The sequence below is a fragment of the Zonotrichia leucophrys genome, chromosome 2 (genome assembly GCF_028769735.1).
Source record: "Zonotrichia leucophrys gambelii isolate GWCS_2022_RI chromosome 2, RI_Zleu_2.0, whole genome shotgun sequence".
NCBI lineage: Eukaryota > Metazoa > Chordata > Aves > Passeriformes > Passerellidae > Zonotrichia > Zonotrichia leucophrys.
In genome coordinates this window covers 100,352,722-100,366,704 of record NC_088171.1, presented here as the reverse complement: position 1 = coordinate 100,366,704, position 13,983 = coordinate 100,352,722, and the positions used below count along the sequence as shown (strand labels likewise).

At 40.5% G+C, this 13,983-nt stretch overlaps 1 protein-coding gene across 1 annotated transcript in view; it reads left to right on the top strand.

Annotated features, from left to right (window-relative positions):
* Nucleotides 1-13,983, top strand: part of CEP192 (centrosomal protein 192) — an 81,267-nt gene that overhangs the window by 16,209 nt on the left and 51,075 nt on the right. Inside the window, exons 10-20 of the mRNA XM_064703205.1 lie at nucleotides 2,499-2,572; nucleotides 2,790-3,209; nucleotides 3,585-3,809; nucleotides 4,586-4,708; nucleotides 6,260-6,414; nucleotides 7,910-7,956; nucleotides 9,309-9,441; nucleotides 10,518-10,666; nucleotides 11,758-11,898; nucleotides 12,154-12,490; nucleotides 12,805-12,945. Coding sequence (XP_064559275.1) covers nucleotides 2,499-2,572; nucleotides 2,790-3,209; nucleotides 3,585-3,809; nucleotides 4,586-4,708; nucleotides 6,260-6,414; nucleotides 7,910-7,956; nucleotides 9,309-9,441; nucleotides 10,518-10,666; nucleotides 11,758-11,898; nucleotides 12,154-12,490; nucleotides 12,805-12,945 — 1,945 coding nt within the window. The remainder of the gene's footprint in view (nucleotides 1-2,498; nucleotides 2,573-2,789; nucleotides 3,210-3,584; nucleotides 3,810-4,585; nucleotides 4,709-6,259; nucleotides 6,415-7,909; nucleotides 7,957-9,308; nucleotides 9,442-10,517; nucleotides 10,667-11,757; nucleotides 11,899-12,153; nucleotides 12,491-12,804; nucleotides 12,946-13,983) is intronic.

The window sequence follows — 13,983 nt, the reverse complement described above, 5'->3', positions numbered from 1 at the left end:
GATTTTTTTGTTTTTCCCCAAAGTATCAATTGCATGTTCCTCACATCTTCCCCTCCAAGTGAAGTCTTCCTCCTTGACTTTTTCCCCGGCTTTTGCAACATCTGTGAGCTTAGTTTTAGCATGTTTTGGTCCTTTGCTCTGCAGCTCATTTCCTCAGAAACGATTTTTTGAAGACACTAAGTCTCCCGATTTTCTGCTTTTTTTCAATTGCATTTCATTTGATCCTATCTCCTTTCCAGAGTGTTTGTTAGCCTTTCTTTTCGCATTCGCAAGAAATTTCATTTCCTTTCGGCAAGGGAAACGGAATCTTGCGGTTTCAATGGGGACCAAGAGAGGAATCTTTGGTGCATGTCCCTGCACTAGATGGCATGCCATGCCTTTTCATGACTTTGACTTTGAGCAAGATTTTCTTTGATTTTTTCTTTTTTTCCTAAATATCCATGGCATGTCCCTCATATCTTCCCCTCCAAGTGGTGTGTTCCTCCTTGACTTTTCCCCTGCTTTGCAACATCTGTGAGCTTAGTTTTGGCATCTTTTGGTCCTTTGCACTGCACCTGATAGAATCCTGGTCAAGTTTGTTTTAGTCACGTATTTCCCCAAATTTCCCACATTTGTTTTTTTCTTCTCCTCCAATTGCCATTGCTTGGATGGAATCTCCATTACAGACTGTAAGTCCTTCTTATTTGCTCTGGCCTTCAGCAGAGATCGATTTAGGCAGGCTTTGCTGCATGTGCCTGCACTTGATGGCATACGGTTTTGATGGCTTTGACTTCTGGAGTATATTTTTTTAATTTATTTTGTTCCCAAAGTAACCATGGCATGTCCCTCATATCTTCCCCTCCAAGTGGAGTGTTCCTCTTTGACTTTTTCCCCTGCTTTTGCAACATCTGTGAGCTTAGTTTTGGCATGTTTTTCACCTTTGCACTGCACCTGATAGAATCCCGGTCAAGTTTGTTGTAGTCACTTTTTTCCCAAATTTCCCACATTTGTTTTTTTTCTCCTCCAATTGCAATTGCTTGGATGGAATCTCCATTCCAGAGTGTTTGTAAGTCCTTCTTATTTGCTTTGGCCTTCAGCAGAGATCGATTTAGGCAGGCATTGCTGCATGTGCCTGCACTTGATGGCATACGGTTTGGATGGCTTTGACTTTGGGAGGATTGTCTTGATTCTTTTTTTTTTTTTCCCCAAAGTATCAATTGCATGTTCCTCACATCTTCCCCTCCAAGTTAAGTCTTCCTCCTTAACTTTTTCCCCGGCTTTTGCAACATCTGTGAGCTTAGTTTTAGCATCTTTTGGTCCTTTGCTCTGCAGCTCATTTCCTCATAAACGATTTTTTGAAGACACTAAGTCTCCCGATTTTCTGCTTTTTTTTCAATTGCATTTCATTTGATCCTATCTCCTTTCCAGAGTGTTTGTTAGCCTTTCTTTTCGCATTCGCAAGATTCCGTTTCCCTTCCCGAAAGGAAATGAAAGGAAATGAAATTTCCTTTCGGGAAGGGAAACGGAATCTTGCGGTTTCAATGGGGACCAAGAGAGGAATCTTTGGTGCATGTCCCTGCACTAGATGGCATGCCATGCCTTTTCATGACTTTGAGCAAGATTTTCTTTGATTTTTTCTTTTTTTCCTAAGTATCCATGGCATGTCCCTCATATCTTCCCCTCCAAGTGGTGTGTTCCTCTTTCACTTTTTCCCCTGCTTTTGCAACATCGCTGAGCTTCGTTTTGGCATCTTTTGGTCCTTTGCACTGCACCTGATAGAATCCCCGTCAAGTTTGTTGTAGTCACTTTTTTCCCAAATTTCCCACATTTGTTTTTTTTCTCCTCCAATTGCAATTGCTTGGATGGAATCTCCATTCCAGAGTGTTTGTAAGTCCTTCTTATTTGCTTTGGCCTTCAGCAGAGATCGATTTAGGCAGGCTTTGCTGCATCTGGAAATGCAAAAGCCATTTCCCCTGCTTTTGTAACATCTGTGAGCTTAGTTTTGGCATGTTTTGGTCCCTTTGGTCCTGTTTTGGTCCTCAAAAGCATTGTCAGGATTCAGAGGATGAAGCTGATACTGCCGAGACAGAATCCTGTGTTTGAATGGAATTTATGCATCATGGATGAGGTGTATGAATGTGCAACAGGCTGCTCCTTTTAAGAGTTAATCCTCTGTTAACGTGGGTCCTTTTTTGGGCTCGTGCTGCCCAGAAATGGTACCTGGACCGTCCGTAACTCTTTGTTCTTGTTTCATTTTGTCCTAATTCAATTTGTCCAAATTATTATTACTGTAATTGTATTGCTATTTTTAAAACTATTTTATTACTATTAAACTTTTAAAATTTTAAAAACAAATGACTGGCGTTTTTCAGATACAATATTCATTTTGATGTTTGAGAAAAGGCACACTCATCTAACTGATTCCGATGGCAAAAGCGGAACAGAAAGCAAAGCCGGGAATATAAACAACTTCACATGAGTTAATCTGAATGGACCTTTTTTGTTTTTCTCATTTTTAGGTAGGACGGTGGACAGCAGACTCGGGCGGGATGTTCAGCGGCCCTTTCCCTGGAAGACCCGGAGCTACTCCCTGGTACGGGGACCCAAGCCAGGCTGGCCTGAAAGCAAATACCTGAGACAAAATACACCGATGATATCCTCCCCTTCCCCACACCGCCCGCGGCCCCGCCACCTATTCCCGCTCCCGTTCCCGCTTCCACTCCCGCTCCCTCAGGCCACACCCGGCCCCGTTCCTGCTAACGGCCGGGGGGGCGGGGCTGGGCGGTGCCGCGCGCGCATCGCCCAATCAGGGCTGCCGCCTGCCCCGCCCAGACTGTCTCGCTCCCCGATCGCTACCGCGCGCCGTGCCCGCCCATGGCCGGCTCCGCTTGGGGCGCTGCCATTGGCTGCGCGGGAGGGAGCGCCAAAGTTTTGGCGGCGCGCGCGGCGCCGCTGCGCATGCGCTGCCGGCCGCGAGGGTGTGGGGCGGGCCAGTCGCGCGGCCGTTTCCGTTGCGTGCCGGGGGAGCGAGCGGTGCCCGCCCGGCCGCTGGGGAGCGCTGCGGCGGCGGCGCGGGGCGGATCCCATCCCGAGTTTTGGCGGTCGGTCCGTCTGTCCGCCAGCGCTCCTGGTGCGCCTGGAACCCTCGGGAAGGGCAGAGCCCTTCTCTCCCTCCTCTTTGGACAAAAAGGCGCTCGCCGGCTTCCGAACTGCGCGTCGGAGCGTGGCCGGTGAGCAGCGGGAGCCTTCCTGCCGCGGCCCGAGGTCACACGGAGTTGGGGTCGCCCCAGCTGCTCCCTGGAGGGGCCGCGGAGGGTGGAAGGCAAGCTGGGACTGCCCGGTCCGCGCGGCTTTACACGCTAAATATAGGCTGGCACGTCTCGCAGCGGCGCTGGAGTGAGTGGCAGGAGCACCGCTCTTGTTGGGCGCTCCGAGAGCGCCGTGAAAGCGTGTCCCTCTAAAGTCTTGGTGGGAGAGGGCTGGGAACGGTTCTTGAGCACTTCTGTGGCTAAAGCGGGGTGGTTTTCCAGGTTTCCCAGGCAGTGATGTGAGGGTGAAATGCGTTGCCGTGTGCGAGTGTGAAGTTGTTTGGGTCCTGCCTGCAGATGCTGCCCGGGCGGGGCTGATGGTGGTGCCGGGCCGAGCGCTGTTCCAGGCGGGATGATGGAAGACTTCAGGGGTATCGCCGACGAGACCTTCCCGAGCTACTTGGGCCAGTCCTTGAACAGCAGCGCGAGTGTGCTCTTTGAGAATGTCACCGTCTCCTCCAACCCGGGGTTACCTGTGGCGGCCTCCACTGTCGCCAGGAGCCAAGAGGGCGGTGACAACAGGTGAGGTCTCAGTGAGTGCCATTCAGAAATATAAAAAAAATAGTTGAAGCATCTAACTCTGGAGAGCAAAAATTAATTTTGCAGATTACTTGGTCAGTGATAAAACTATTTACCAATCAGTATCTCAGTAAGCAAACATAGGATTGTCTGTATTACCAGTGTAAACTTCACACTTAATTTGTAACTAGTAGAATACTTAACATTTACAAAAACTGCTCTTCGAAACTAATTTAATTTTTAGACTGTAACTGTGAAATCTCTTTTAACTCGTCTCTTCAGCTTACTTGACTCGAGTTTGAAGCTGTGTAGAGAAGAGAATGAGAGAGAAGAATGTATTTTTTACCTGTGTGTTCTCTGTTAACTGTTCACTGAACTTACCTGAATTTAGCTCCTTTTAGAAACTGTAAGATCCAGCATTATGTATAAGATCTAAAATTTGCTCAACAAGGAGTAGAGCAAAGAGTAACAATTTGAAGCCTTTGTGCTTAACTGCTGTCCTGTTACTTAACAAGTAAGATGAGACTTTAATACCCTGTCCTCCCAGAAGGACAGCACTAGCCACTAAAAACTGTAATGTGTTTTTTCTCCTACAGAAGACTGGAGAGGAGTGTTCAGGATACATATGTAAATACAGATTAGCTACAATATTGCAATAATTTAACTTACAGGAAACAAGTAGTCACAAATACGAGTTTTTCCCCCCCAATTTTCTGGAAAACAGGAGCAGTGCATATTAGAATGACTCTGGTATGTGATTTTTTGCCCCACATTTACAGGCTTCCTGATGACTGTGCATCCTATTTAGAAGGGAAACATTCACCTCTATCCAGATCTTCTCACAGCAGTCAGTCACATCCTGAGCCAATGGAAAGAGCTGCCCTCTGCTTTCATGATGACATGTAAGTGAGGTAGTTAAAATCTAATTCTGTCCTAAAATGCAGGCACAGTGTAAGTTAGTATATAGATTTATATGTACTATATGGCTAATTATGGGCTATTTCAGAATTGAGTTGCAGAGTTGAAAGCAGCAGCTTTTACTACTGGCCTGCAGTAACTGGAGAGCTCAGCTGTGCATTGGCCTGTTAGCTTACAGTGTTTGGCAGCCTGGGCAGCTTTTCCTACAAAACCAGCTCCTCCGTGTTTTCTGAAGGGGGATCGTGCTGGGCCACGTGGAAGCACCCAGTGGCCTTCCACTCAGTGGCTGGTGCCACTTAGCCAGTGCAGCCCTACATCAGCAGCATTCTGCTGTTTGATTGATTAATTGGACTTCATATATGTGACAGGAACGAAATCTTCACAAGGGATGTTTCCTAGACTGTGAGGTTTTGTTTTGTTGTCATACTAATTTAAAATGTCCTAAGCATAATTATTTAATTGACTTACCTGAATTTGGCCTGTATTTATCTAGTTCGCTTTATATAATCTAGAATTAAGCTGCTGTTTCTGGTTCGTGTCATGTGTGTGAACAGCATTCTGCGCTGATAAAAATATATTTTGAGTAAGAATCAAGCAGCTTGCTTACAGAAAGGAGCAACAGTTTCTATTAAATTTGCTTTTCCTGTAGCCTCAGTGATTGGTATTTCTTGGGAAATAGTTATTGTTAGAGATACACTTGAGTAAGCATTGGTGAGTGGTGGAAGTGTTGGAAGCTGTTGCATATTCTGACCAAGGCCAGATGTGCTGCTGTTGTGACACAAACTGTACTGTGTGCCTTTCTCACTGATAAAATTGAACCCCAGGCAGTGGGGCTCAATCAAAACAAAGAACGTAAGATTTGAGACAGAGTCAGTGTCTTGATTGTACTCAAGAAAGAAAACAAAATACAGAACATGAACTAGTTGTGTTTTAGACTTTGAAATGTTAGTTTCATTTATTTACTTGAAATACTGAAGCAAAAGTATGAAACTTTAACATCTGGCATGATTAGTTTATAAGCCTGTGTGGATGTTCTGTAAAACCAGAAGCGAAGGATAACTTTCCTGCACAATTGCAAAAGCTGTTATTTAATGACATGCAATTTCAGTAACTCATGTTCTTTATAATTTGGTCCTTTATTGAGTGTAACAGAAATGGTGATATTGTGAACTTGGCAAAATCTTGTCTAGTGTTTGTCTTGGTCTCAAATGGAGCATGGAACTTGGCCAGAGTAAGCCCTTTTGTCCTTATACTTATCCCTCTTTTTATGGAAATCAAAGAGAGGAACAAATAGGTAGAGAGGCATGTTTTGCATGAAATTTCACTATTTGTTTCACAGTTTAGATTGTGATGCTGAAGTCCTTGTAATTTTGATATGTATTCTTTTATTGTAAAATGACGGGTCTCTAGAATCTATCCTATATTGGAAACAACAGACTGAGACAAAGCAATTGGAGAATGTATCAAATCTTTATCACAAGAGATGATGGTCTGTGTAGCTAACTGATTTTTCATTTAAATAATTCTCTTTCTAGGGAAATTGCTACCCAAATTGAAGACCCTCAGCCATCCTGTGTTAATTTGAAAGAATCCCACTCAATATATGGAGAGCAACCTGAGAATGTCGTTGAACATTCAAATCACAGTCAAAGTACCTTACGTGAAGTTTTGCCTGTTGAACAATTGAAAGGTATTACATTTTGAGAAAAATTGTGTACTTACTGTCACTGTAATTAGCTTTTTATACTGCAGATGTCTTCTTTTGACCATTTCACTGTTTTATGGCAGATTATAAAGGGCTTTTGAAAAAAAACCTCTTGGATTTGAGCAAATTGAAAACAGAGAAAGCTTGTGGTTGACATGTTCTCTGAGTTCTCCTCAAAGTACAAAGCTATACAGCAAGTTGTTGAAAAAAGTGTTTGCTATATAGTACCATAAATAGAATGCCAGTAGTAATCTGACTTAGTTCAGGAACTTTATGGAAGAAGTGTATGTAGCTTGTTCTCTACCCCTTCTATTTCAATAAGTGTGAGGCTGCAAGGTTATGTTTTAGCTAGCATCTCTTCTCTTGCCCCATTCCAACCTGTAATAGATGTCTTTTATTGCTGCTGTAGGTGTTGGAAGCATGCCCCTCTAGTGGGGTTATGCATGAAAAAATAGTTTTGAGTACTTGCTGTGAAAACTATACTTTTTCTGAAGTCTGGGTAGAGTACTGGAAACAAAAGAATATTCTCAAATTAATTTTAATAGCATGGCTACTGATACTAAGCTTGTCTGGGGTTTTTGCTAATGCCAGTTCTGTGAATAAATTCTACTTGTCCTTTAAAAGTCAGTAAATACAATTAGTAAATATATACTTTTAGACATTATCCTTTTCCAAGCTTTGAGTATTTGCATAGGTTTTTGTGAAGTATTAATGATTTTGACAGATAACATGTTCAATGGTAAAGTACTGTGACCTGTAATATAAATAGACGCTTATAAAATCCACTTCTAACAGTGAAGTGGTGGCTCCAGTCATTTGTTGTTGTAGTCTTGAGTAAGTGGTAGTAACTGGCAAGAAAATGGTGATGCTTTTGAAAACTGAGACTGCCCAAGTGTTTGGACTTGATGGTGGCCAGGCAGATTTAGTTACTTGATTTTAACTTGGAAATTATTTGAAAATTGTCTTCTATTCACACCTATTACTAAAGAATTACAAACCTTTTTTGCTAAAATTTGTGTGTGCAAATCTAAACTGTTCTCTGTCATGTGGGACTTCCAGCTGGATTATGTGTGGATCTGAAAGACATTTGGAAGCTGCTTTAAATGATCCAGAACAAGAATTGGTCCAATAGATGAAATGCAGCAGTGGAACAGAACCCTTGTTCCTCTTTCTGCTAGCACAAACTGGGACTCCTTGCTTTCTTGTGCTGCCTTGTGGAAATCCTTAAGGCAATAAATAACTTTGATCATTTTTAGAGTTCTAGCCCTGATGAAACTCTGCCTATTTAACAAGATGCTTTAGATCATTGTCATAAGAACGTACGAGGTTTAGTGTTGTGGTAATCTGTATGTTTGGGTTACTTCTATGGTGTATGCCAAGACCTTCCAGAGGCTCAGTTTAAACTTAGAGAATAGTCAGCACTTATGTTCTCATGTTTTACTACTAAAATACTGCTCTACACCACTTTCTTATGTTTCAGATTTGCCAACTGGAATATGTTGTCTCCCAGATGTTAAAAACAGCAAGGTAAAAACTTTTCCAAATACAGTGAAATGAAATGGTTTTTAATATTAATCTAATAAATTTAATTCTGTGAGAGGAGGAGGAAGGAATGGAGCTGTGTTTATTGTTTTATACTGTGTATATCTTGTGTTTTAAAGGTGCTGTCATGACTCACTGTGCCTTCATTTTGCAGATCACTTCATTAGTACCGTGTGAACATGACTCCATCTAATATTCCTCAGCTGTGAAAACTGTTGTTTGTTCCTAGCTTCCACTGTCTTGTAGTTCTTTGTCACTGTATGGACCTTGCATTTTATGCCTGTTGTAGTCTGTCTTAGTGAAGCATCTTTTGAGGAATTCTTTTGTAGTGCTTTTGGAAATTGAAGTACACAATCCAGAGCTAGCAAATAGCTGCTGGTATTGACAGGTAGGGTTATGCTTCACCTGTTTTTATCTACTGTATTAGAGATGCTAAGAGTTTTGGTCACAGAGACCCACTGCAGACAGGAATGGGGGGGTCTCCTGTTCCTTGTAGAAAATACACATCAGGCTGCAACCAAATGCTGTCCAATACATACTCCTTAACGTGTCAGCTGGTATTCTGATTTAGTTTTCTGTCATTTGATTTTTGTAGGGGCCACAGTGGTCAGTGAGTTGCAGTTGAATGCTTGCTGGTTGTCTTCTGAAAACCATTATTCATTTTCCTTTCAAATTCTTTACTTTATGAACTTGGACTTTTTTTTGCTGTGTCAAAGATCTGTTCATCACAAAGAATATGAGACTAAATCTATAGCAGACATTACATCATGCTGTTTTTAAAAATCATTCAGCTATGGAAAAGATGGAGTATTTCCAGTTAACTAGATTCAGCTGAAATATTACTTTATGAGTAATTCAGTGTGCTCCTTTGGAGAAATTTCCAACAAAAGTTGGATCTGTGTGTACCATTTCTGAAGAGGCTCTGTTTTAACAGCACAGGAAACTATTGAGAGATGTCTTTGTACATTTAAGTTGGCATTGCAGCTCAATGAATGATGGAGGATAGTTTTTTCAAGTGTAAACTCTGCATTGCAATGTTTCAGTTCTTTATTTTGAGGTCTCTTAAGTTTGGTGTCCTTCAGATGCTTTTTTGGTCTTCCCCTTTTATGCTTCCCATGTTTCTTGCATGCATCCATTCTGGATGCTAGCAGGCAAAGTCCATTGGAACTAGAGTGTTTCCTGGGATAAATAAAAAAGTGTGTGCAGAGTTTTGCAATATTATTCACCTCATTAATTATTTTATTTTTATTATTCACCTCATTAATTATTTTTATTAACTGAATTCATACAATAGTTAGTAATTTCTAGAAACATTTCTTTATGGGTGCTTTTCACAGGTTGGTCCATCTGAACCTTCTGAAAAGCTGATGGAAGGTGTTATCTCAGGTGTTCACCTTAGCAATAGCCTTTCAAGTTTTTTGGAGAATGAGAAACTCTCATCTCTTCTAAGCACAGATGAAGATTCCACTGGTAGGTGTGTTTATAACTCTTGGTAGCTGAGTCAGAATTAGTCTCAATGTTATTGCATACTTCAGAAGAAAGATTCTGTTTTACTTAAGTATTTAATATCAGATTGTGCTTGATAAAAAAGTAGTATAACAATATTAAAGAAAACTGTTCTTTGGAAAGCTGATTATTTTAAAATTGTAACAGGAGTAGGTGGCTGTGGAATTTGTCAGAGAGGATCACAATTGGAATTTTAATCTAAAAAAATTAAACAATAGTCCTCAGTTACTGTGAAGCAAAGATAGAAGTGGCAACATCAGCATTGATTTAATAAAGTGGTAACTCTACCTACATTTTCAGTTCAGTTCAGTAGAGATAAAATTCTGTAGTGAAGAGCACACCCATGCAGTTAAAAAGGACTTTTACTTGAGTTTGAGTTCACCTCTCTTTAGATGCTGCATGTGTGCGGTAACGTCTGAGTTTTAAGTCTAATTTACTTGCAGGCATAAAAGTGAATGCATGAGTTCTAGATCACTAAGAATTTGGAACTTTTTGTGCCCTTCCAGGGGCTGCTGCAGAAGGACAAACATGCTCTTCATTAGTGCAGCTGACTTTGCCCATGACATGAAGGATGACAGGGCATGTTCTTGGATGTATCAATGGGGGAGGCAGAGAGATCAACAGGGTTACTGTTGTGAGATGAGGTACCCTTGCAGTAAAGTTACTGCATTTCTCCCGTGGCATCTACGTATGTCATGACTGTCTTTTGAAGTTGTTTTGTTCTTTCTTGTTGCATAACTTCACTTGAGAGTTTAGCATAATAAGAATTAAGTTAATAGTTTGCTGAGTAGAAATACTGTTGGGTTTTTTTTTACACTCAAGAAGATGAAGTTACTTTTGGTTGCCCTCCGAAGAGTTGGTAGCTGTTAGCTGGAAATATTTGCCTATTCAGAGTTCCAGTACTGGTGAACCTAACTGGTCTTTTTGTTTTTATCATGCAATTCAATATTCAGTGTAAAATATGGAATTGTTTTGGTAGTATATCAGGTGATATAAAATGTCTGTTAAAATGAAAAGGATATTTTCTTCTCTTTTCATAGGTGAAGATATTGATGATGAAGAATTTGATAACAAACTAGAAGCGTATTTTGAGCAGCTGATACAACCAGAAATAAGAAGAGACACCAACCTGCAAAACCTCTCAGAACGCTGTGCAGCACTGAAGCTGTCTGAAAATGTCTTACTAAAAGTAGGTTTAAAGTTCAAAACTCAGCATGCCCAATGGCTCTTAAACATGTTAAATTTTCAATGATTATATTTGTTGGTATTCTAAACAGAGTTAGTTTTAATGGTCTTTTTGGTTTCTTTTTTTTGTTTCTATAGGTATTAAGGCAACATGCTGACACTTCTTTTTGATGATACAAGTTTATAAATAATAATTTTAATCGTTTGTTTTTCATCTTGCATAGCAATGTCTAAAGTCTTTTAAAGTGACACAGAGACTTGTCTTTCCAGGAGAGTCAATAATTCTCTTAAATAATTGGTTAATAATGTGGAAGTTAACTGTAGGGCAGTAACAGGCTGGTTTGTGGTTTGCCGTTGAGCAACAGTTAGCTCCATTCCAAATGAGCTGCCAGGGATTAAGTGCCTTTCCATTTTCTTGGCTTTGCAAGAGTCATTGTGATCCTGGCAGTCTCATGCTTGACCAGAGTGGAAAAGTGTGATTTAAACAGTTAAACTGCAGCTTCTGAAATTTCAGAAATTTCCCAACTGACATCAGAGTTTCCAGGCTGTTTGGGAAGTGATGTTAACCCTGTTCAAGTAGTCTGGATAGGCTGCAGTTTGTTACAGCGGTGCATGAAGGAAGGGATAAGTGGTTTTAAGAGTGAGAATAGCAGAGCTCTGCTCTCAGGGCTTCTCTGTGCAACATGTCCCTGCCTTGTAGATAGACGGTAGGGTAGGTGCAAAAGGCTCTGAGTCTGATTTGGACCCCTCATCCAACAATGGGTCAGCTAGGAGTGAAAGGGGAATAACACAGAACCCTTGTTAAAGGGAATGAAAAGATGTAGTAGGAATAAGAAGAGATCTTCCCATCCTCTTGTTGTGTATGCCCTTGCAGGCACATCTATGGATTGGCATGGCCAGGAACTGTTCTTGGTGGCAGAGGCTAACTAGAGGTGCTGGCTATGGCAGTGTCGTATGAGTGAACAGAGAATCATTAATCTCTTTTCTACCAGAGAAATTTTAGTATTCTAAAAGGCCCTGTAGTGTTTTTTCTTTTGGTTTGGTTTTTTTTTTTAATATCTAATTACCTAAATGTTTTATAATTTTTATCTAAAGGAGAGCTTTAAGGATTCTGCCGGTTATGAGGCTGTGACTGAAATAGACTCTGGAAGTGCTAGTGATGAAGATTCACAAAATGAAGGGATAACTGGACGTCCTGTGCAAAAACAAACGCTGCCCAGAGCAGTGCAGCAAATGGTATGAAATTGCCAGTTAAATTCCTATTATTCATGTAGAGTAAGTCTGTAGTAGAAGATGGCAGTGTGTTTGAAAACTTGTTAGTTCTTTAGCTAACCACCCAATCTTCCTTTACAAAAAATTAATAATACCACTTTGGTTCTATGCCTGTTTTTCAAACATAGTCAGCTTGGACTGTTTTGTATCTAGAACTTTTAATACATGCAGTTAATAACTGTGCTTCTGTCACTTTTCAAATGATTATTGTTTTCAAAGAATTCGGTGACTGCTGAGGATGTGCTGGATTCCCGCACAGCTGCTGAGCTGCGATTAGACTCCCTGTACCTCCAGTGCATGGACAGCCATAAAGCTGATGTCTCAGATGTCCTTCCAAAGCAAGAACTGGAGTCCTCTGTCTGTCAGGCTACTTATTCTGATGCAGAAGTGCTACACACAGCAAGAGGATTTTTGGGACGTGACACCACTCCTGAGCTTCCTAGTGCAAATGCATCTCAGGCAGATGCAACTCAATGTAAAGCTGGTCTTCCTGATACTTACCTGTCTCCAGCTGGGGACAGCTGTGAGAACTTAAGTTTAGCTACAACAGACAAAGGTAGGATGCTTTACATACTACCTATCCTTACATGAAACCTGTCCGTGCAATTGTGACCATATTCTGTTGCATGGAAAAAGAAATACAATTGTAAGCTAGGCATTTTTATTTAGTTGTAGGAGTTGGTAATAAAAAGCAATGTAGCAGGAATTAAGTCGGACTTGCTATTGTTTTCAGAAACACTGATTGTTGTATATTGTACTTAACTGTTACTTATTTGCTGATGAAATTAGTTTAAGCTTGCAGTTGGAGCAACTTTTGCCATATCCCTTTTTTATTTTAATCCATAATGAAGCATTTGATGTATTTTTTAGGTGATTTGCCACACAGCATTGTCTATCAAAATGAGGAGGGCAAATGGGTGACTGATCTTGCATATTATACTGCATTTGATGAAGAACAAGATTTAAATATGTCTCAAGATGATAAAAGAAATGAGGAATTCGTTACTGGCTGTATGTAATCATCTTTTTTACTTAACTCTTGTTGTCTGTAATAATGTTAAGTAAACTTTCTTCCTTTTTTTTTTCACTTCAACAAATCAGTATTTGGTGTTGCAAAGACTCCAGGTTTTAGATACTACAAATTATTTGAAAGGTGATGCTGATAGTAATCTGTAGTGATATTATATCATTATTTATAGCACATAGCTTCTTGCTGTGTACCCTACTCTTCCCATGAAGTGTGTTTTAAAACAAAACAAAAAGCATTCTAACATTTGCCACTGGTACTTATTGTATGAGCTGAGGCAACTCCTCTCACTTCCACAGTTTTTCCTTTGGACTTTAATGATTGTTTTCCTTTCTTGCAAGAAAAAGAGAAGAAGAGTAATTTTGTGTTGAGTGATGCTTATAAGAGAGGAAATAATTATCAATGAGGAATTACTACAAAATCAAATAGATGCAGTTACAATGTCAAAATTTGAGAGACTTGGCTAGCTGCTGGTTTTTTGTGAAGTCCCTTTGGAATGTCTTGATGCTTAAAAATTGTACTGAAAAATATTGGAGCTTTTTGAGGGACTTGGGGACTCTCATCTTCCCTTGAGTTCCAGGCTTTTTGTACCTCTGTTTACTTAAAAAGTTGTTTATTATCCTTAAGCTATATCAGACTGATCTTCATGGGAGTCTATATATTTGTCATACAGGCTTGGATAATACACATGCAGTGCTATAAGCAAATTGATTCCTTAGCACCAAAATGTCATGTGTTCATCTGTTTTGTAAGAGATTCAAGCAATGTGTGCAACAGCATTTCTCCTAATCTCTCCTAATTTCTGAAGCTGACATGTAGGTGGGCTAACATTCTCAAGATGTCCATGGTCCACTCAAGATTCTTCTTTCTTTCAAAGCAAATTATGTCTAATGTTGTTTATTTTGAATGAATGATCAAACAGGGTTGACTGGTTGAAGTAATGTTTTTCAGCACTGTAGTGGTTTTCTGATGGGTCAAGTCAGTATCATTTGGGTGACACTTTCCTATCTACTATGTGAGTA